The 21,500-nt window shown below is 33.6% G+C and overlaps 1 protein-coding gene across 4 annotated transcripts in view; it reads left to right on the top strand.

Moving 5' to 3' along the window:
* DMD (dystrophin) overlaps nucleotides 1-21,500 on the top strand; it is a 2,197,254-nt gene that overhangs the window by 1,024,565 nt on the left and 1,151,189 nt on the right. For all 4 annotated transcript variants that reach the window (XM_032883124.1, XM_032883125.1, XM_032883122.1 and 1 more), the window contains exon 42: nucleotides 13,491-13,685. In XM_032883124.1, the coding sequence (XP_032739015.1) occupies nucleotides 13,491-13,685 (195 nt within the window). The remainder of the gene's footprint in view (nucleotides 1-13,490; nucleotides 13,686-21,500) is intronic.

Genomic DNA, 21,500 nt, shown 5'->3' with positions numbered 1-21,500 from the left:
ACTAAATGTAAAAGTGTGTAGCACATAATGGCATATGGCATATTAGCTTCCTAAATCACAAAACACTCCTGCTAGCTGATTAATCTATCTAAATATCTAACTACCTGAATATCTATCATCTATCTATGCCATGTGTGTGTGCATATATATATAACTGTATATATTTAAATACATAAATATAAATTCCTGTGTGTATACTTATGTTTGCATATAAAAGTTTACTTTGTAAAATATTCACTTTGCCTTTGATAAAAATGCCTGCTAAACTCATCAAGATTGTCATTTTTATAGTTTTCTCTCCTAAGTTCCAAGTTTAGTTCCAAAAGTTCTGTTTTATAACTCCCTACTTTTTATTACAGGCATATAGAAAAATTGTGGCTATTTGAAAGGAGAATAGAATGTGGGGTAATTATCAAACTCATGGTATTTGGAATAACACCATGTGATTTTTAAAATATTATTATACCTCAAGTTTATTAGTACCTTTTAAAATTCAGGGCATTTCAATGAAGATAATCTCATATGTTGGGCCAAAGAAATTGGAAAGCTTGAGCTTTAGAAAAGCAATTTAGAAACCAGGAGAACCATCAAAGAAGTCATTTCAAAACTGCAACAAAAATCTGCCATTTTACTTATTGTTTTAAACTTAGCTAAATACTTGTTTGTTTAGGGTATATTTCTCGCTGGTTATTTTAATTGTAATTCTTTGTTTAAAATTGAACTCTTAGGGGCCCCTGGGTTGTTGACTCAGTTGGGCATTGGACTCCACTAGAGTCTTGATCACCTCTTTGTGGGGCTCTGCGCTAAGCCATTTAAGACATTATTCTCTCTGTCTCTCTCCCTCTGCCCCTCCCCCTGTCCTGCTTGCATTCTCTTTCTCTCTAGATAAATACATCAATAAGTAAATAAATAAATAAAATTGAACTCTTCAGAACAGTCAAAGTAGATGTGACAGTGGATGCCTTTAAATAGGAGAGCAGTTTTCTTAAGTTTCCTTACTCATCTTCAGGAACCTTAAATACCTAAAAATAATTCTCTTTTCTTCATGTGCAAAATCAGCGCCATTGACTGCCAGGACTCTTCAGTCAAGTAGATGCACAAGTGAAGGCCATCAGGGTTATTTTCAGTGATAATGTAGCATTCTTCCAATATACATTCATCTTGCTTTCTTAAGCATTTGTTTTGGTCTATGTTTCCCTAAGAGCCAATTAATAGTATATGTTTTCCTACTGGAATTAAAAGTTTTTTTGAAAAGTATATGTTTTCATACAACTTTGGTTGAGTGAAAACAGCCTGTTTTGGTAAAGCCAATTGTATGGAGCCATGACTGCTCATAAATAGATTATAGAAAGATTGTATTCACCATTGCAAACTCTTTTTGCTTCTATGATTATTTTAAATGTAATACAATAATAGTTTAATGGTTCAATCAATATGAGGTATATTTAGAAAACAGTAGTACTCTCCATTTCTTCCTTCTGCCAATTCTACTCCTTCTGGAATAAATGTTTGCAGTTTAGTATTATCTTTTCATATTATATTCTATGCTTCTTAGCCATAAGTATTATGTATATGAATATGCTGTTCCATTTTTAAAAATATTGCATCATTCTATGTATGGTTTTTAAGTAGAACAATCTACCAAGGACATTTCTCCAGGCAATGTATATAGACCTGATGCATCCTTTTTAACAGCTTTAAAAGTATCGAAGTTTATTCCATTATTTTTCTACATTTCTAGATTTTTAGCTTATGATAAGAAAAGATGACTTGAAATCTTTTTATCCTTTTTTTGAATTTTTTGTAGATATATGATCTTTTTAATGTCCCTATAATATAAAAGAAGAATGTGCATTTACATTGTGTACAAAATGTAGATTAAGGTTAGCTTGTTGGTTTAAAAAAAAATCTCTATTTTTGGTTTTGTTTTTGCTTGGTTTGCTTGATCCAACAAATTCTGGAAGAGATATATAGAAGCTATCAATTATAGCTGTGATTTTATCACATTCTCTTTTTATCTCTAGTAATTTTTATCTCATGTAGGATGCAGCCAAATGTTGAGACATAACAATGACTGTAACTTTTTTTGGTAAAAATTGTGACCTTTATCACTACAGTAGCTCTCTTGAACCCATTTGTCCTAGAACTATACTTCATTTGGTATTATTTGATTTCTACTTTTCACAAATTATTTTCCTGATGTAGCATCACCTATTACTATATTATACACCATTGTGACATTGTTTTTTCATGTGTTCCTTATAAGCAGATTATATATGTGTATATGTTATGTATACTTTGTGTACTTTAATCCAGTCTGACACTGATCTTTGAATAAGAAAATTTAACCAAATACATTATGGTTAAAATAATTCTTACAAGTATAATTGTTTAAATTTCTTCTATCATATGTTATGGTATAATTTAATTTCCTCTTGTCCTGTGTCTATAATTCTGTAATTCATTATCTTTATTGTACTCTACTGCATCCCTCCCCTTAGTGCAGGTAATTTTGAAGTTATGCTCTGCATTTTCACTTTATTAGGGCTTAGGTTCTTATTTTTAACAATCTTTAACCGTACTCTTTGTGTAGTTTTATAACAAAAGGAAGTATGAACATTGCTCTCCCCACCAGTATGATTTCCTCAGCAACACCTCATTCAAGTCAAGATAAAACCTTTAAAAATCAGTAATTTAAGTCATGTTACTACTCAAATCATACTTAAACTATTGCTATTCTATTAAACTTAATGAAAAAAACCCACAGAGCTTGTTGGTCATCACTGTTTCTTTGTACTCTTTATTTACCCCTGTTTAGAAATCCTTGTTATAGGGTGACTGGGTGACTCAGTCAGTTAAGCCTCCAACTATTGATTTCAGCTCAGGGACATGAAATTGACCCCCAAGTCATTGGGCTCCTTAGTGAGCATGGAGCCTGCTTAAGATTTTCTCTCTCCCTCTGTCTGTCCTCCTGCCCTGTGCACATGTGTGCGTGATCTCTCTCTATAAAATAGAAAAGAAGAAAGAAATCTTTGTTATATTTTATTTTTCATTTGGTTGCAGTACTTGAGAAATTTCCTTCTAAAAAGTATATAAGGGTATATAGCCTTTTAATACTTGTGTTTTTAAAATGATCTTTTTTCTTGCAATTGTGAGGTCCAATTCTTTGGGTGATAACATCGTTCTTGAATCTCTCTTTTTCTTTTAATAGTCTCTGTAGGCTATGGACACTATCTTCTAGTTTTCATTGCTTTCTAACTTCAACTATGTCCTAGTTTCCATTGTGGCCTGTATGCGGTCTGATGCAAGTCCAAATTTCATTATTTTTATATCTAAGCTGTTCTCTTTGTCTCAAACTCTGTAAGATACCCCTCACCCCCATCCCTCAGAGTTTAAAAATTTCACTAAGATATTATTTAATGCATTTCTAAATATGTTTCTGTAATTATTCTTTTATCCTTCTTGGTACTTGGGCAGCATTTTTAACTTTATCAGATCAGTAATTTTTTAGCTCAGGAAAATTTTATCCTACAGTTATTTTAATATTTTTTCTGTTTCATCTCTTCTTTTCTCCTTTTGATATTTGTATTCTTTACATATTATATGTCCTGATTCTATTATCCTGTATGATTCCTCTTATCTTTTCACTTAGAATTTCATTTTCATTCTGTCTTTCTCTGTGTTGTGGGGTACTTCCTTTGGTTGATCATTCAGAGCCCACAATTTCTTTTTAGCAGTGACCAGTCTCTTTTCCAAATCATCTATTGAATTAAAAAAAAAAAAACAGGTATTAGGCTTTTCTCACCACTACTGTTATCTTTTTAAGGCTTCTCATTTCATTTTTATTAAAGCTCTTATTTCTTTCTTCTAGTATATTACTTGTGAGGACCCTCAATTTTGTTCCTCTTTTTCAGTCCCTAATATCTACAGAAATGGCTTGTGTTCTTTCCTTTGTTTTTAAGTCAAAGGGTGTGAAAGTTTTAGCACAAATATAAGTCAGAATTGTGGTTCCTATTATACAGCGCTGATTGAGAACCAACAAAAATCATGGGAGTATTTGTTTCCAGTGAAGAAAGGCTTTACAAGCCAGAACCTTCCAGAAAAAGTATGTGTAGGAAAGCATCTTGGTCTTATGAATAAGAAGTGGGTGTTAAGGCTGTCTATTATTTCGTACCATCCTGTAATGCCTGCATGAAGCAAACCAGCAGGTACTGGTTCTTTCCTGGGTCAAAGGAATCTTTTTAAATCAATTATATCCCACTAGTCATCCCACATACACACCTGGAAATCATCACGTTGATAGTTTCCATCCCAGACTGTGCCAGAGATTCGAAGACCACCAGTTCATGATCTTTCTCTCCCACCTTCCTTTCTTTTTCTATAATCTGAATCTCTGATGTGTATATTCTTCTAGATTCTAGTACTTAGTCACAATTGTTTTGGAGGTTGAGTCTACTCACCTGTGAGGGAGGCAGAAAACGTGCATATGAGGTAATAGTCCCACCAGCTCAACTTTTGCGTCTTGTTTGTATGTATACACACACACACACACACCTATATATGCATAAATTCATAAGATTTCAACAGATAAATCCTGCATATATAATTTATATACTTCACATAGGTGCTTCTATTAATTTCATCAGAGTTGTTGAGATTACTTAGAGATTGAGGAGCTATATATATATATGAAAACAAAATATGTTAGCAGTTCAATAAAATCTATCAGATGTTTTATGACAAATTTATTGAATTTAAAGCTTATGGCATTTTATTTTTTTTAAAGAGTTTAACTATTTATTTGACAGAGAGAGATTACAAGTAGGCAGAGACGCACAGAGAGAAAGAGAGAGAAAGGAGGAAGCAGGCTCCCTGCCTAGCAGAGAGCCTGATATGGGACTCGATCCCAGGACCCTGAGATCATGACCTGAGCCAATGCAGAGGCTTAACCCACTGAGCCACCCAGGTGCCCAAAGCTTATGGCATTTTAAATTGGATTTAGTAGCCAGTCAAAATCTCCTTTGTGAGGAAAACTGTCAAACTAGATATGCTATAATTGTTTTCTGATAAATACTAGTGTTAAATTTTTTCATATAAAGATCCTAGCTTTTGCATTATGTACTTTCTATTTTATTAAAAATTGAACACCATGTTATAATTTAATCTCACTGACAACTAAAATCTTAATTGTATTTCCTTTTAAATAATTTAGATTTAAATTTAAATATACATATATAGACAGATTACATATATAATTTGTATATGTATGTATATTAATATTACTCAGCCATAAAAATGGAATGAGATCTTACCATTTGCAATGTTATGAATGAAGCTACAAAGAATTAAGGAAGTGAAATAAGTAAGTCAGAGAAAGAGAAATATCATATGATGTCACTCATATGTAAGTTTAAGAAACATAGGAACAAAGGGGGAGAAAGGAGAGAGGCAAACCAATAAACAGACCCTTAACTCTAAAGAACAACCTGATGGTCACCAGAGGGCAGGGTATGGGGATGGTTTAAAGAGGGGATGGGGATTAAGGAGTGGACTTGTAATGAGCGCCAAGTGTTTCATGCAAGTGTTGAATCACTACATTGTATACCTGAAACTACTATTACACTGTACATTCACTAACTGGAATTAAAATAAAATCTTAAAAAAAATAAATTTAAATATAGTCCCATGTGGCTAAGGATTACCATATTGGACAATGCAGTTATGGGTATATTCACTATCACATATTTATTTTTATTTTTTCTTACCATTTTATTTTATTTTTTTCATTGTAAGTGTATTCTTAAATTATCATCCCCCATTTTCTCACATCCCCTCACGCACCTCCCCTCTGGTAACTATCAGTTTGTTCTCTGTAGTTAAGAGTCTATTTCTTGGTTGGCTTTTCTCACTCTCTCCTTTTTTTCCTTTGCTTATTTGTTTTGTTTCTTAAATTCAGCAAGTGAGATCATATAGTATATTTCTGTGTCTGACTGACTTAGCACTATCACATTTTTAATAAAGAAAAAATCATTTAAAAACAAAATTATGGCACAAGCATATTCAGAAATACGTACTTAATTGCCATATTAAATAATGTGGAGTAAATGATAACCAGGTTTTCTGAAATGTTTGACAAGTGTAATGTAGAAATTAATATTGTGAGTCTATTCTATAAAATCCACTCAAACTAGAAGAACCACAGGGCAATAAAAAGTAAGTAATGTGGTAGTATGACAAATAATTGTAGAATTTAAAGTAATTCCAAAGCTATTTTTCTTGTATTAATTTTATTTTCAATTTAAAATAAATGTATGTGTATATGTACATGTGTGTTCATTTTCACATGTGAACATATGAAAAACCCCTGTATCAGGTATTGCCAAGCTGATATATTAGAATAGCTTCCTATTAGAAAATATATACTAGGTATATAGATTAAAAATTCTGTGTGAACAGTTTGGGAAGAGTTAGCCAGGATTAAAAAGATTTATTGACTGATAGTCTTCTCAGACACTATAATCTACTAACAGGTATTATAGACCTCCATGAAAGGGGCTAAAATTAACATCTCCTAAAAGTATCTGTCTGACAGTTTCCCAAATAATTACTTCTTTTTTTTGTTCACATATAATGAGTTGCAGTAATAACAGAGACAAATGAAAAGCTGAGACATTCACGTGTAACAGCATGAGCTGATGTGCACTGAATTGGAGAAATGTGACATGGTTAAATCAGAAATACCTTTAAATCTATACCAATGAAGATTACATTATGAAATGAAGAGAATATTCCATTTGCATTCTGAGAACTCCAAGGTGGACATTTTTTACAATTGTAGACCCCAGCAATTCTAGTCAAACATCTATTTTTTTAAAAATTCCCTTTTTAAACTGGTACTTACTTTATTCATTTATTCAGCAAATATATGCTAACTATGTGTGAGTCTTTAGTACATTTATTTTACATTGTAAGACATCTTGGATATCTAACCTTACCTTTGAAGTTATCTTGTTATTTTTCTCATGATTTCTTACAAGGTGGGCCATATATGTTGGTGAGAACCAAAACCCTTTTCTTTCACTTCTCTCACAGGCCATACTTAGTGACTAGAATTCTACCAAGTTACTAATGTATGTTAATTTATTGAAAATCCTTATTAAAATGCAAATGTTATCCTGTGGAGGATTAACAGTTTAAACCACTATAAGCCATTAACACATTATCAAGATTTAGTTTATCAGTTTAATTAGATGGCAATTTAGCTTGGCCCTGAGGAGCTAGGTAAATTTGATGGTATGGAAGAGGAGAATTACCATGGGACAGATGAAAGAGCAAGTCCAGCAGCCAGACCCATTACGCAGGACACTACACATACCTGGCCTTCTAGAAGTAGGACATACTTAGAGAATGGCAAATCATGCTTCACCTGCATACCCCCTTCATTGACAGCCTTCCCTGCACCAGCAATTTGGTTTTAGAAAATAAATAATAGGACTATAAAGGATGATTTTCTGCACTATTTTATACTGATTGCTTTCTTTAACATGTCTCCTTATTTTTTAACAAAAGGGAGGTAAGCTATAAGCTTAATACAGTTTGTTGATCAATCACTTAATGATCGTTTGAGGGTTGATCTTTTCTTTTTACATAACTTCACAGAGACAATTTTCTAGATGATGCGTAAAGGAGGTGGGAATACCTAAGAGCAAGCTCTCTCATTGCTCTTTTCTCTATGTAAGATCATAACCAATCTATTTGGGCTCATTAGGCTGATTATTTAAAATCTTTCTACCCAGTGACTTAATTAAACAAACGGAACACTGAGTACTGTCAGCATGTTAGTATTGCCTTGGCATATATTTGTATCCAAAACTGTAAACAGGAAAGACTAAACCCATACATATCCCATCTGTGTCATATTCTTGTTTTTTGTAGGCTTTATTATTTGATTGTTTTTTTTCTGTCTGTGGATTAATGCGGTATCTTTTGCTAAATTTGATCTTTTGATTTCCCTTTTTAAGATTGTAATTTATATAAATGACCAAGGAGAAATAAATAAAAATAGCTTAAGTGTGTTTCTTACTGTAATGATCTCTAGGAGGAAACTTAATTGTCTTTCTCTGAATATTTTTGAGACTAGGAATGGGAGCTACCTAAGTTCTTTTTCAGTTGCTTGTCATTTATGACCCATCAGAACTCATAAAAAGCCTGTAATCATATTTGGGATTTACATGCTATTGTGTTATTATTTTAAAATAACCTATACTATTGAAGAATGCCCTTTTGAGGAAAGATAATCAAATACACATTAACAGATTTTATGTCATGGGGCACTTTAAGCATTAATAGATAATCTTGTTTTCTTTTAAAGATTTAGCCCATCTTTGTCTTTATTAATTTTAATGGAGTGAAAAAAATGGCTACATTATTGTGTTATAGTTTTTTTGGTCCAGACGCCAGTTTTTTTTTTTTTTTTTTTTGAGCTAGACTTTGAATGTGTTGACCTATTTTCTGTATATTATATTTATATTAGATATATAGGTATGTTAAGGACTATATCATAATAATATAGGATAAAGTACATTTTTCTTTTTGAGTTTCTTTGACCTCATAACTCATAAATAGACCAGTAACCACAACACATTTGAAACTTATATTGAGGAGACAGAAATCCTTTAAATCATGAAGGAAAATATTTTGTTTTAAAAACTTAGATATAATGCACCATTTGTTTCAAAATGGGATTGCCTCTATCTTGGGCAGTTATGTGGCCCTAAAAGAAATGAACTATAAGTAAAAAAAGAATGTGATGACTAAACTTTGAGAGAAACCAAAGTTTATTTAAGACTTTATGAATGATACCTATGCCTATGTACATAGTTCAAAATCTTAAAACTGTTTTCACTTCAAGTTTTACGAATCACAGTTTTATCCTATCATAATCCTTTTAAGCATCAATTGAGCTTTCCGTTTGTTAATAAAAATAGGTACTTTGAGGCTTTCTTCCACTTCTTGATCTTCATTTCCAGAAAATGAGGATAGTATACTTACGTGTGTATATATAGTTAGAAGTGAATATGAACAGAGAGAAATAAAATGAATTAGTATGGGTACAGTTCTTCCTTGCTAATGATGCATGAATTTCTATAATGATATAAGGTGGTAAAGAACATTAACAAAAGCAAGTTGATTTTCAAAAGGTTAGACAGGATTTGTACCCATCAGAATTCAGAAGAATATAATTATTCAAGGCAGAGTTAATGCAATTCAGATGAAAAGGAAAAATCTGAATATGAGTGTATGGATTATGCATAAAGAGGAGAAAATGAGCATGATATTTACAATTATACTGATTTTTTAAATAACTGTGTGAAATTTTTATTAAATCAAATGGAAAGTCATTCATTGGATATATTTTATTTATTATAGAACTGCATGACTTTGTCAAAAGCAATGATGTATTTTAAAGCGTAGATAGTAAACTAGATCTCTAATTTCTGATCTGTTGATTAAAAATTTTTAGTTGTTTCTTATATTTTAAACTTATCATACATTTCTCTGTATTAAAATGTATCTATCACAACTTTATACTAAATGAGAATAGTCAAGATACATAAGACTGAATTTTCTAGAAAATGAGTTGATAGTTTCCCAATGGTGTCAAAGAATTATTCTGAAATTATTCTGAGGACTATCCCTCAGCTTTCTCTATTCAGGTGAAAAGCACCACTTAACTTCTCCTGTCTATGATGATGAGATGATAAGAGAAACTAAGTCCTCCAATATATCAGTCTTCATTAAATATTTTCAATACATGGTCACTAACATTTTTCAATTTAATTTACAAAATACATCTGAATCAGTGTTCACAGGTAACTGTAACTGGAAGGCATTATAGGCATTCTAGTTTACTTTTATTTTTTACAAAAGAAAAAAAATTACTAGTTTATCAGTAGTTTAGAATAACAAAGATTGCAATGTTTTCTTTGTATCTTTTCTAAAGTGATAGACTATGTCTTTCTATTTCTTTGATTATTCTCATCATCTATAACAGTTTTAATATTTCTCAATATTCTGAAGATTGTCTTCTTGCGGGCGCCTGGGTGGCTCAGTGGGTTAAGCCGCTGCCTTCGGCTCAGGTCATGATCTCAGGGTCCTGGGATCGAGTCCCGCATCGGGCTCTCTGCTCAGCAAGGAGCCTGCTTCCCTCTCTCTCTCTCTCTCTCTCTCTGCCTGCCTCTCCATCTACTTGTGATCTCTCTGTCAAATAAATAAAATCTTTAAAAAAAAAAAAAAAAAAAGATTGTCTTCTTGCCTTGTATGAGCACAGAATAAATCAGTTGTAGTATAGTTAGTCCACTTATTTTCATAAATTGGTACCAGTTGCTCTAAGGCTGTATGTGATAGTCTTGAAAATAATTGCAATATACATGTTAATAGGGATGGCCTGTATGCAATACAATGGCTAATGCTTCTTTGAAGTGCATTGCAGTCAGGTCAGTAATGGCTTCATCATTCAAGAAAAGAAAAAGCAAAAAGAGTTTATAGAACCAGATACAAAATTTCAATTTTTGAAAAATTCTGAATTTCAATAGAATAACATTCCCCTATAAGAGATTTCCATTGAAATATGGTTAGAAATGGTTTTCTCTTGATGTGATGATGAATATTTATTATGTAGAAAAGAAGACATGAATCAATATGTAATAAAATAATTTATGCCAGACATTTAGTCAAGTAGTGAAAAGCTTAACAAATGAGAAGCCAGTGTATTATTTACCTTAGAGTTCTAGGTGAGGACTATAGCTAGTGCAAATCTTTTTTTTTTTTTTTTTTTGAGATTTATTTATTTGGGAGGCAGGGTAGAAGGAAAGAATTTTTCAAGCAGACTCCACACTGATCACAGAGTCCAACTCGAGGCTGGATCCCACAACCCATAAGACCATGACCTGAGCAGAAATCTAGAGTTGGGTGCTTTACTGACTGGGCCACCCAGGTCCCCTACAGCCAGGACAAATCTTATTTGTTGATATTTAAAACTCCAGTCTTCAGAACTGTATGGTTAACATTAATCATTATTTACATAAATTCATTTTTTAAAGAAAAAATTTGAGTATAGTTAACGCACAATGTTACATTAGTGTCAGTTATGCCTTTTTATGTAAAATTCTGGTATGTACAACAACATGTCATTCACCACAAACACCAAAGAATTAGAAACTTGGGTTTTCAATTTTGTTTCAGAAAGTTAAGTCCAAGGCAATAAGTCAAATGTGAGTTTATTTTTTATGTCTTTTTTCTCTATAGTATTTAGCTGTTCACTTAAATCCCTTGCTATGTATAATCCATAACTATTATATTTGGAAGTCATCAGTATGAATTTAAGATAGATGTGAGCACCTCAAGTGTAGATAATGAAGATCAGGGAATATACATGTCAAAAAAGAAGGAGAAAGATGATGTAAAGAACTTAGAATTATTTTCCTTTTAAGAGAAAATGATGAGGACAGACATTAAAACATTTTGGAACTCACATTGATTTTTTAAATGAAACTCAGATTTTTTTTGAATATTTTGAAGGTATGTCTCATTCTAACAATAAACTCCTTGGTTAAACAAAAATACACACATACATACTTGTGTATATGCATGTCTGAAAGAGATAAACCACTACTTCTACCCAACTTTGTCCCTAATAACAAAACCCACTAATCTGTAAAAATTTAGAGGTATAAAATGTATATAATTAAAAAGAAAGAAAAATTCACCATTATGGAAACACAGTATGGGAACATTCTTGTTTCAGATAACATAGAACTGTCTTTACCCCAGGAATTGAAGAAACTGATGCAAAGAAAAACAACTTACTGACTTAGAAATTTTTAAGAACAATAGTCACTAGTGTAGTAGAATATATGGAAGTCACAGTGAATTTGCTTGATTTGTGTTAGCTCTACTAGTTAGTATGAAATTAATATGTCCATGGAAATTGTGCATTCAAATGTCTGCTGATTTATTTTTCTTTAAAATTGGTGGGAAGTTTTGTTTGAAATGAAGAAATTGAGAATTTGAATTTAAAAAATATGTGGTTAAATATGAAGATTGTCCTTTTTAAACTCTAGCCCAAAATTTTAGTATTATTTGAAATGTAAAGTTAGAAGTGCATGTAGATTGTCATGCTTTCATCATGAAGGAATATGTACCATATATTTAGTCAAGATATATACACAACATCAAACTTTGTAAAAAGTGTAATTATGTCATTTAAACCAATTTGTGTAATTACGTGAATTTGCAGTGTCGTAAGTAAACGAGACGTCTAGATTACAATTATTTTTATATTATGTAAGAACTGAGTACAAGAATCCTGGACCTGAGAAATTAATAGGAAAGTATAAATAGAGCAGTTTATAATTTTACTTATCTTTACATGAATTCAGTCTGAGATCCTAAACTTAATTTAATTACATTGCTGCAAAAATGAGGATGGTCTTGTCATAAAACCTGTGCAGTAAAAGATGCCTGTATTAGCATGCTGATCATCAGAACTACTCTAGAGACTCTGCCACTGAAACCCTTAGTTGACCTCATCAACAGGCAGATGGCAGTTGATCAATTCAAAACAAAGTTACTGGAAAACTAATTTCAATTACAAGCATTTTGTTGCTTATAGTAGAGACAGAAGAGAGCAGAGGTCATCTATCTTTCTGAATTTGTGTGCCAAATAGTATTTATTTCATGCTCTTATAAGGAGTAAGGAAAGAGGCACTATTGGCCAAATGCAAAAGGATTCTAAGCTGCAAATGTCCGTCAATCATAGTACTTGAATGGCAGGTAGGAAAAGTGTGGACATAGGAGGAGAGGCTAGTGCTTCCTTAGACCTTAGGGCTTTCTGGGTTCTTATTAAAATGTGAATTCCAACCTCAGTCTTTCTTATCTAGTACATTAGCAGCTTAACAGGAAACTAGCATTAAAGAGGAGAGCTGATGTCTGGAATTTGGAGAAGGGTGCTGAATGTAAAAGTATATACCAGCCAAAATTGCTTTGTCCCTCTTGTGCCTCAATCTAGTTTAGGGGAAAAAAGTATAGGAGAGGTTTCTTTGGGAGGAAAAGCACTGATGTAGAGCCCCTTCCATTGTATCCCATACATAATTTTCCAGGAATCTTAGAATTACATTTTAAAAACCAGTTGTTAAAATTATCCTTTTCTTAGAGTAAAACTATCCCTCTCGTGACCCTATGGCTCTTGGCCTTTCATTCTTATACTCATGGTGCTAATGTGTATGTATCTCTTATTTTTTTAAATGCTTCTAATAGATTTTGTGAGAAGAGGGTGTATAAATAAAAACCTTTTTACTAGACTTACCATCATGCACTTTTTATTCACTTTCAGCCTTCTGTCCGCTATAAACTGGAATTTATTAAACTCAGTAGAGATCTTTTCATTATCAGGAAGCTAAAAGAATTCTCCTTTTGTATGTCTATACCAGCACACTGTCCATGAAGAGTCGGTGATGGTGATGACTGAAGATATGCCTTTGGAAATCTCTTATGTGCCTTCTACTTACCTAACTGAGATCGCTCATGTTTCACAAGCCCTGTCAGAAGTGGAACTACTTCTTAATGCTCCCGAACTTTGTGCTAAAGATTTTGAAGATCTCTTTAAACAAGAGGAGTCTCTGAAGGTAAAAGCAAAGCATTTTTATTAGATTTATACAAGATGTTCACCTAGATCATTTGCAGTACCAGAACAATTAACTTAAATGTACACACTTAAGCTATTTTTACTTAGATACGGAATTCCTAAAACAGTTTATAGGATGGTTAGTTCTAGAAATCTGGGATAGAAAGAGAAACATAAACCAGAAGAGGTGTTTTATAATATTTAATGTTGGGAGACTTTCTAAAATGAGGCAACAGACAAAAGTAATAGTTTTACATAGATTCAGGGCAGAAAGGACTTACCAAAACCATGCTTTGATGGAGTAACTGTATATTCGCAATTAATACATAACTTTCTTCTCCCATAAAAGAGAGTAGATGAGATTTTAAATGGTATCTATTGCATACAGTTTTAGCTTTATGTTTTCTACTTATAATATGTATATTCAACTTTGAATTAGTGCCAGTATCAGTACTAGAATACATGGAATCTGAGTGAGTAGAAAGCAATGAAATATTTATTTAAAATTCCCAGGCAAAGGCTACCACCCAAATCCACGGTTTTTCAAACCACCAACTGCGTTTCTGAATCCCACACTAAGATAAAATATTATGAGGCAATAGTCTTTGAATTATAGAGGAAAGTGTCTGAAGATAGATGAATATAGCATCAAGAAAATGTACATAATAATGTGTGTCTCAAGATAATTTTTGTGATCATACATTTTATACTCAAAATGAAATAGTATAGCCAGAGCTCAGTATTTTTCAATGCAAATAGTGTGAGATTATAGACAGAAGATAAGTTTGCTCTCAGCAGCACCTATTAGCCAAAATATTTTATACTCTAAATGATTTCTTGGGAGCTCATTCCATATCACACATTTGTCTGCATAAGTATACAGATAGATAAAGCTGTTTGTTTTGGAAATCAGAGCTTCAATATCTTGAGTGACTTGCATTTACTATCTTACATTATATGAAATAAGCTATACCATTGCATGCTAAAATAAAATAAGAAAGGCATGGATCTCTGGAACTACTCCATCCACTTCAGTATGGTACTCTTTCTTATTTTTTTTGAAATAAAAGTCAGATCGCTGGTGGATGCAGTGAAGAAAAGAAACCTGATCAATTGATAAAGGAGACATGCCAACATTCTTGTCATTATTCACATTAACTAATTTCACATGACAGCACAGTTTATAAGTTCATCATTGTCATTCAACATGTAAATCACTGCTAATGAGCTAATATTCATTTCATTCCATGTTCCCAGACATACGGGTCAGGAGAGCAGTGACCTTAAACTTATTAAGTTGCCAATTGAATATCTTTGTCCTCATACCTCTTAACCTGGCACACTCAGAACGATGGGCCTCTTGCCACACTCAGCTAATCATTTGTTGTTCCAAATATGTTTAAGAGTATTATAGCTGATGCCAATTGTGATTGTATTGATTACTATGGTTTGTAAAAAGGTATCATTGCAGGTTTAATTTCACTGGATTATTGAATCCTCATTAGATGCAGTTTCAGGCATAATTCCAGCTCACTACCAACAAATCTCCGGCAGCACACAAATGGGCTTCCTACCTTTGTGGGCCTTTTGAAAGGGGATAGTTTGATCTCAGTCTTTTCAATGAATATGTATTTCCTCTTAAAGGCATTCATCATTGTCATTATCCAGTAGTCAAAATAGAAAAGTAGTGCATAAATTGTACAGCTGCTGGTTGGGAAGGTTTGAAATTAAATTGTGGTTGATTTTATTCCTGACAGATTTGCATGAATCAAATTACAGAACTGTAGTAGGTAGTAGGTATTGCTGTGGTTTAACATACATATTTCTTTAAAGTACAATATAACACAAGTGATGTGTAATAAGTTAAAATAATTACTTTCTGAACATAATAAAACTAATACAGCACATACAATTTCCATAGATTTATTGAATCAGAAAGCTACCTAATCATTTTGACAAGAATAAAGCAGAAAAACACCTATTTACATATGGAAATCTGCATTAAATAACTAATACATTAGCTAAGGCAAAGCTAGCAGTGAATGAGGAACATACACATAAGTAATATTTATTCTTATATTAAAGCCAATATTTGCATTGTGAGTTGATTGTGTTTGTTTATATGTAAAAAGTTATAATATTCATTACACAAAGGATAGTACACTAGTTTTGAAAGAATTTAAATTTTTGAAAGTTTCAATCATTATTTTTAAGAAAAAATTGTCAGTTGTCTTAGAATTTGCTCAAATATAATTACTACGTTAAATCATCAAATCTTGCTTTAAACTGTCCCATATGAAGCATGAGCAGAAAAGAGAGTAAATGGTGATTGCCAGGTACTGGGGGCAGGGGTAAATGGGGATTGATATTAAGTGGGTATAGAATGCAAAAAGAATCAGTTCTAGAGATCTCCTGGACAGCGCTGCACCTATAGGTAACAGTAACGTAGTGTACACATAAAAATTTGTTGGGAGGGTGGATATTGTATTAAATGTTCTTATGACAATAAAAATAATAATGAGGTACAAACATAGAACTTTTTAAGTTTCTAAACTTTTGCCCCTGAGAGGTTTAAATATTTGACCTCTTGTCACGAAAGCAGCAATAATTTATTTTAAGAGCCCCAGTGGAAAGGATTTATACTAATGCCTCCATATACCTGACTTTACTGAAAGCTTTGGTTGTCTTGGTGTCTGCATTATTCTTGGGGCCTCACCTTGCCCCCTCCACATTCAGGGCTCCCTGTACTTTAACTGGCAGTTGCCAATTACAAGTACCTAGGACTCTGCCTACGGGTGTCTCAACTCATAAGTGTCAGAGAGTTAAGGCTCTGTATCCCCACATCTCCCAACAAATCTCAACCAATGACAGCTGGCTTTCTGTGGATAAAGGGCACTGCTCATTCACATCTTCAGCTGCAGAAACTCTGAGACATGCTCTGCACTTTGACCTGAAATTCCCCAGCAGACTGAGACCCCACTGTGCACAGTAGGAACTTTCCAAATATTAATGTGGCTAACTGGTTTCCTCCCCTACCCTCTCCACTGCCTTACTGGTGCTTCCTAGGATCACTCCCAACTAAATCCAGTGCATATACATTCTAGTCTTAGAATCAGCTTCTCAAGCATCCAACCTATGAAAATTTTGAAAGAAATAATAGCATATGCATTATTTAGTCAGCACTCACTAACAGAAATCTTGGAAAATACTCCTTTCAACTTGATGGGCAATTCCCCAGTGACTGTGCTACTTTTCTAATAAGGAGTTCCTTAGTTGCTCAGTTAGACCTTGACCTTAAGAAAGGTGAAGTTTTAGGACAAAAGTAAGAGCATGGCTTAGAATAAGGATGACAACTATGTTTTATCTTTCACCATAATGAAAAATCAATGTTCTTCTGGTTGTCAGGCACTTTTAATAACTTACATATATGAACTAATTCAATCCTCACCACAACTCTGTGAAATATTTAAAATTATTTTCCACATTTTAAGATGAAGAACCTGAAAAAAAATATGAAGTAACTTGACACAGTTGGGACACATAATATTGATGGAGCAAGGATTTGAAGCCAAGCAAAGTAGCTCTAGGATCTGAGCTATAAACCATTATACTAAACCTCCTCACACAAAAATTTTTCTAGAGCACTATGTTGAGCATAGCGAAGGTGACTTTGGGCAAAACACAGTAGAATACTGAGGTCTGTCATGCTCAGTTTATAGGGAAAATGTTTTGAGTTCTAATTCTCAATGAATCCCTGAAAGTTTAAGAGGAGTCCATAAAAGGAAGGAAGGAAGGACAGAATTAGGATAGAAGGAAGGTAGAAAGAGGAAAAAAAAAGGAAAGAGAGAAGTCAGACATGAATCATTTTGATTCTCTCATCTAAACTGATGATTCTAGTTGAGAATAAACAGATATTATGGTTGAGGTAGATAAATTTTTTGTATTTTTAGAAGGCAAGAGGGTGACAAGAAGTGTGGGTACATGAGCAAATCTCACAGATGCTGAACAGGATACTTGGGCCCAATGCAGAGTTTAGACAGGATCTAGAAGCAGAAGCAGCTGTTCAACCTCAACAGCACTGGAAAGAGCTTGCTGTGAGCTTAAAAAGCCAAAGACTGTAAATCAAAGTCACTCAGTCTTCTTTAACTGGGAAAGCTTTTTTGTAGGGCCCTCAAGACCTAAAAGGAAATTGTTAGGACAGACTGCTAAGAGGGGTGCCTGAGTGGCTCGTTCAGTTAAGTATCTGCCTTCAACTCAGGTCATGATCTCAGGGTCCTGCGATCGGGCTCCCTCCTCAGCAGGGAGCCTGCTTCTCCCTCTGCTCTTACCTCTGCTAGTGCTCTTTCTTTCTCTCTCAACTAAATAAAAAGTAAAATCCTTAAAAAAGAAAAGAAAGGCTGTGAATTTAACAAGTAAAGTTTTATTTCTTCAATCATATTTATTAAGCTCTTACTGTGTACCTGGCATCACTCTAAGTTCTTAAAAAACAGTGAGCAAAATCAATGGACTCTACCCTCATACAGTTTTAATTATAGCAGTGGGAGACAGAATATAAGCAAATAAACAAATAATCAGTATATTTAAATATGATAGTTATTATTAAAAAGATTTTAAAAAGAAAAACAGAGGTATAAGGGGTATAAAACTACCAAAGGGGCAGGGGTAGATGGAATGGCAAGTAGTGGGATTGAAATTTTAAATAAGGTGAACGTTAGAACAAAGATTTGAAGAAGCTAAGGGAGTCAGCCTGGCACTCAGCCTTACTGTCTGGACATAGTAAATAGTCAGTGCAGAGGCCCACATGTTGGGAGTGTGCCTAACTTGATCAGTGAACAGCAGGAAGGCCAGTGTGCCTGGAGGAGAATAAGCCAGAGGAAGGTGATAGGATGTCAGATCAAAGGGGCTCTGGGGGTCCAGATTGTGGAGGGCCTGGTGGGCCATTGTAAAGACTCCCTTTGACTCTGAGTGAGATAGGAGCCATTGTAGACTTTCGAGGAGATGAATGACATGATCTGATTTATATTTTAAAATGATTACATTGCTCAAGGGGCATCTGGGTGGCTCAGTCAGATGAACATCCGGCACTTGGCTTTGGCTCAAGTCATGGTCTGAGGGTTGTGGGATTGAGCCCCACATCAAGTTCCATGCTCAGTGGGGAGTTGGCTTGAGATTTTCTCCCTCTCCCTTTGCCCCTCCCTACTCACTGCTGTCTAAAATAAATAAATAAATCTTTTGAAAAAAGGATTACACTAAGTAATAGTGTAGAACTATAGGGGATCAAGAGTAAAAACATGGGGGGCGGCAGTTGGAGAAGAGAGGCTGATGGCCTGGGCAAGGGTGGTGAAAGGAGAGATTTTCAGAATCTGGTAATGTTTTCCATGTGGAGATAGCAGATTCTTCTCTGTATCCACACCAAAACTTGAGCATGGATGTATGAAGACCTATTCTTAGCAGATTTGGGGCTCAGGAGAGTTTAGGTGTCCTGTGAATTTGGCAAAGGACTCCTTGAGGCATGTAAGATTTCCTCTCATTGATATTTACACTTTGCCCCTGGTGCATTGAAGCAGGGGCAAAAGGACTGGAAATGAGATCTTATCAGTCTGATCAAGATCTCTCTCATTTAGAATCTATTTATCACATTTAAACATAAATTGAATAATGCTAGTCATTTGAATGAGGATAAAACTAATGTCATGAGCAAACTGTTTTTCTAGTCTTCTATTAGGGTAACCAAATAATAGAAGGAGATACCTCATGTACAAATCTGAACAAAATATTTTAAGGAAAATAAAAGATTGTTTCTGTACATGTGTACTACAGGGCCATGTTAGAGAAAGGGCTAGATTTTTCCCCAATATAATAATGTTTGAACAAGAGAAGTTCACAATTTTTATAGATTAAGTAATCATGGAGCATACAAAATGTCAAAGCAAAATTTGATTATTGATGCTTTCTGACTTCTACTTAAATTTAATGTGTTACCACATGGTAAAAACTGATCTTTTGGACTTTGTATAACATTTTGAATAATGTAATCATTTAGTGATTTCTCTGAGGAAAATCACATTTTTCAGCTAACACATTTATTCATTTATAAGTATAATTCCTTTCTTCTACTGCTTTTATGATTGCAGATTTATTTGTTCAATTTTCTCTTTATATTTGTGAATTACTTTATAAATATTAATCTATTCACTGTGATTTAAATCCTACTTCAATCATTTCTATAGTACTTAATTTTTCATTCCTCTAATGATGAAGAGATTATAGATATTTACTGCATTGTAGCTATGCCCAGTTCATATTTATGTGTATTTTCATATAGCTTTCTTTTATATTTTATACATATGTCTCTTTTATAGGAAATTATTCGTTTTCTCCCTGAGAGTATTTCATCAGGCCCAGCAGTTGTCCTACTTTGACTTCTTGCAGCACAGTACTCCCATCTTTGCTAAAATGTACTTTAAGAACCCAATCCACTGCATTTCTCTCAGCGAGACTATTTTGATAATCTCCATCCTATAACTTCTAGAAGTCAGAAACTTTCACATTAAGATGTTTAGTTTATGTGGATGGTAGAAATTTTGAAGTTGCAGTTAAGATGTGGGGATGTTTTCCTTCTATTCATGACTCACTCATTCAGGCTGTTCTTTGACCAGTTAAGATCGTCATTTTTGATCTGTGATATATAATTACTGATTTGTTATTTATGCAAGGACCATGCATCATCCTATGGAGAATGTTTTGGCCAAAATATATAGTTGTATTTACAAAGTGTTTTTCACATGTGGACCATAAACTGTGCAGAAAAAATCAAAAGGGCAACTTACCATAAAGCCATGAAAAATAACTTTAAAATATTTCTTTAGAAGCTCAGAAAAATCTAATTAATAAGTACTTCAATGCCTTTTGATTGAACACTTTTCCCAATTTGATATGTCATTAATGTAGTGCCTGGTAGCTGGCTGGAACATAAAGAGGATAAGAATTAGATTTATATAGGGTGTTTCCTTCATCTGTCAGATAAAGACAAATTCCAGAGAGTGAAAATGAACTGGAGTTTGAGTCTTTGGTACGCCAATTTCTCTTTTTCCAATTTTAAGATAGATCTACTCCCCAGCGGCTGCTGTCACAACAGCTACTAATGGGTTTCTCTAATCTTTTTTTTCTTAGAAATAAAAGTTGTGTGCTCTTCTGTTAACCAAGTTACAAAGGGTCTCAAGGCACTTTTATTCACTAAAACTGCTTAAAGCTATTATTTCCCCCTTCGCAAAATGTGGAAACAATAGTGCAGGGTTTTATAAATCTAAAAACACATACACATGTGCTTAACTGTAACCCATTTAACTGGAGTGCTACATTGATTGTGAGAGTGATACAGAGTCAGCAACAGCAAAAGATACAGTTTTCAGCACTTGCAATGGTTTGCAAATGAGCCAGCTGCTCCTTCAGACCTCTTCCCCATGGTGACCACCAAAGATCACATGCACAACCACTAGGCATAAAAAACAGTATTTTGTTGTTCTGGTTCACCACTGTATCTACAACTCCTAAAACAGTACCAAGTGCTTAATAGGCACTAAGTGCACATCTGTTGAAGGGACGAACAGTAGTCTTGTAAATCCAGATATGGATGCCATGATCAAAGCAGACAGAGCAATGTTAGTCAGTACCAGGCCTAAAAAGAGAAACAAAATTAGCCTCTTGCACATTATATTCTTACACACTGAGTTAAATCATCCAGACATAGGCAAAGTCTAACAATCTATGCATATATACTAGCATGGAGAATTTACTCTACCTAGGTTTGTACATA

This window comes from Lontra canadensis, unplaced genomic scaffold, assembly GCF_010015895.1.
Source record: "Lontra canadensis isolate GAN:19392208 unplaced genomic scaffold, GSC_riverotter_1.0 scaffold86, whole genome shotgun sequence".
Classification (NCBI taxonomy): domain Eukaryota; kingdom Metazoa; phylum Chordata; class Mammalia; order Carnivora; family Mustelidae; genus Lontra; species Lontra canadensis.
Note: the sequence above shows the minus strand (reverse complement) of the source record. Positions and strands in the feature narration are given on the sequence as shown.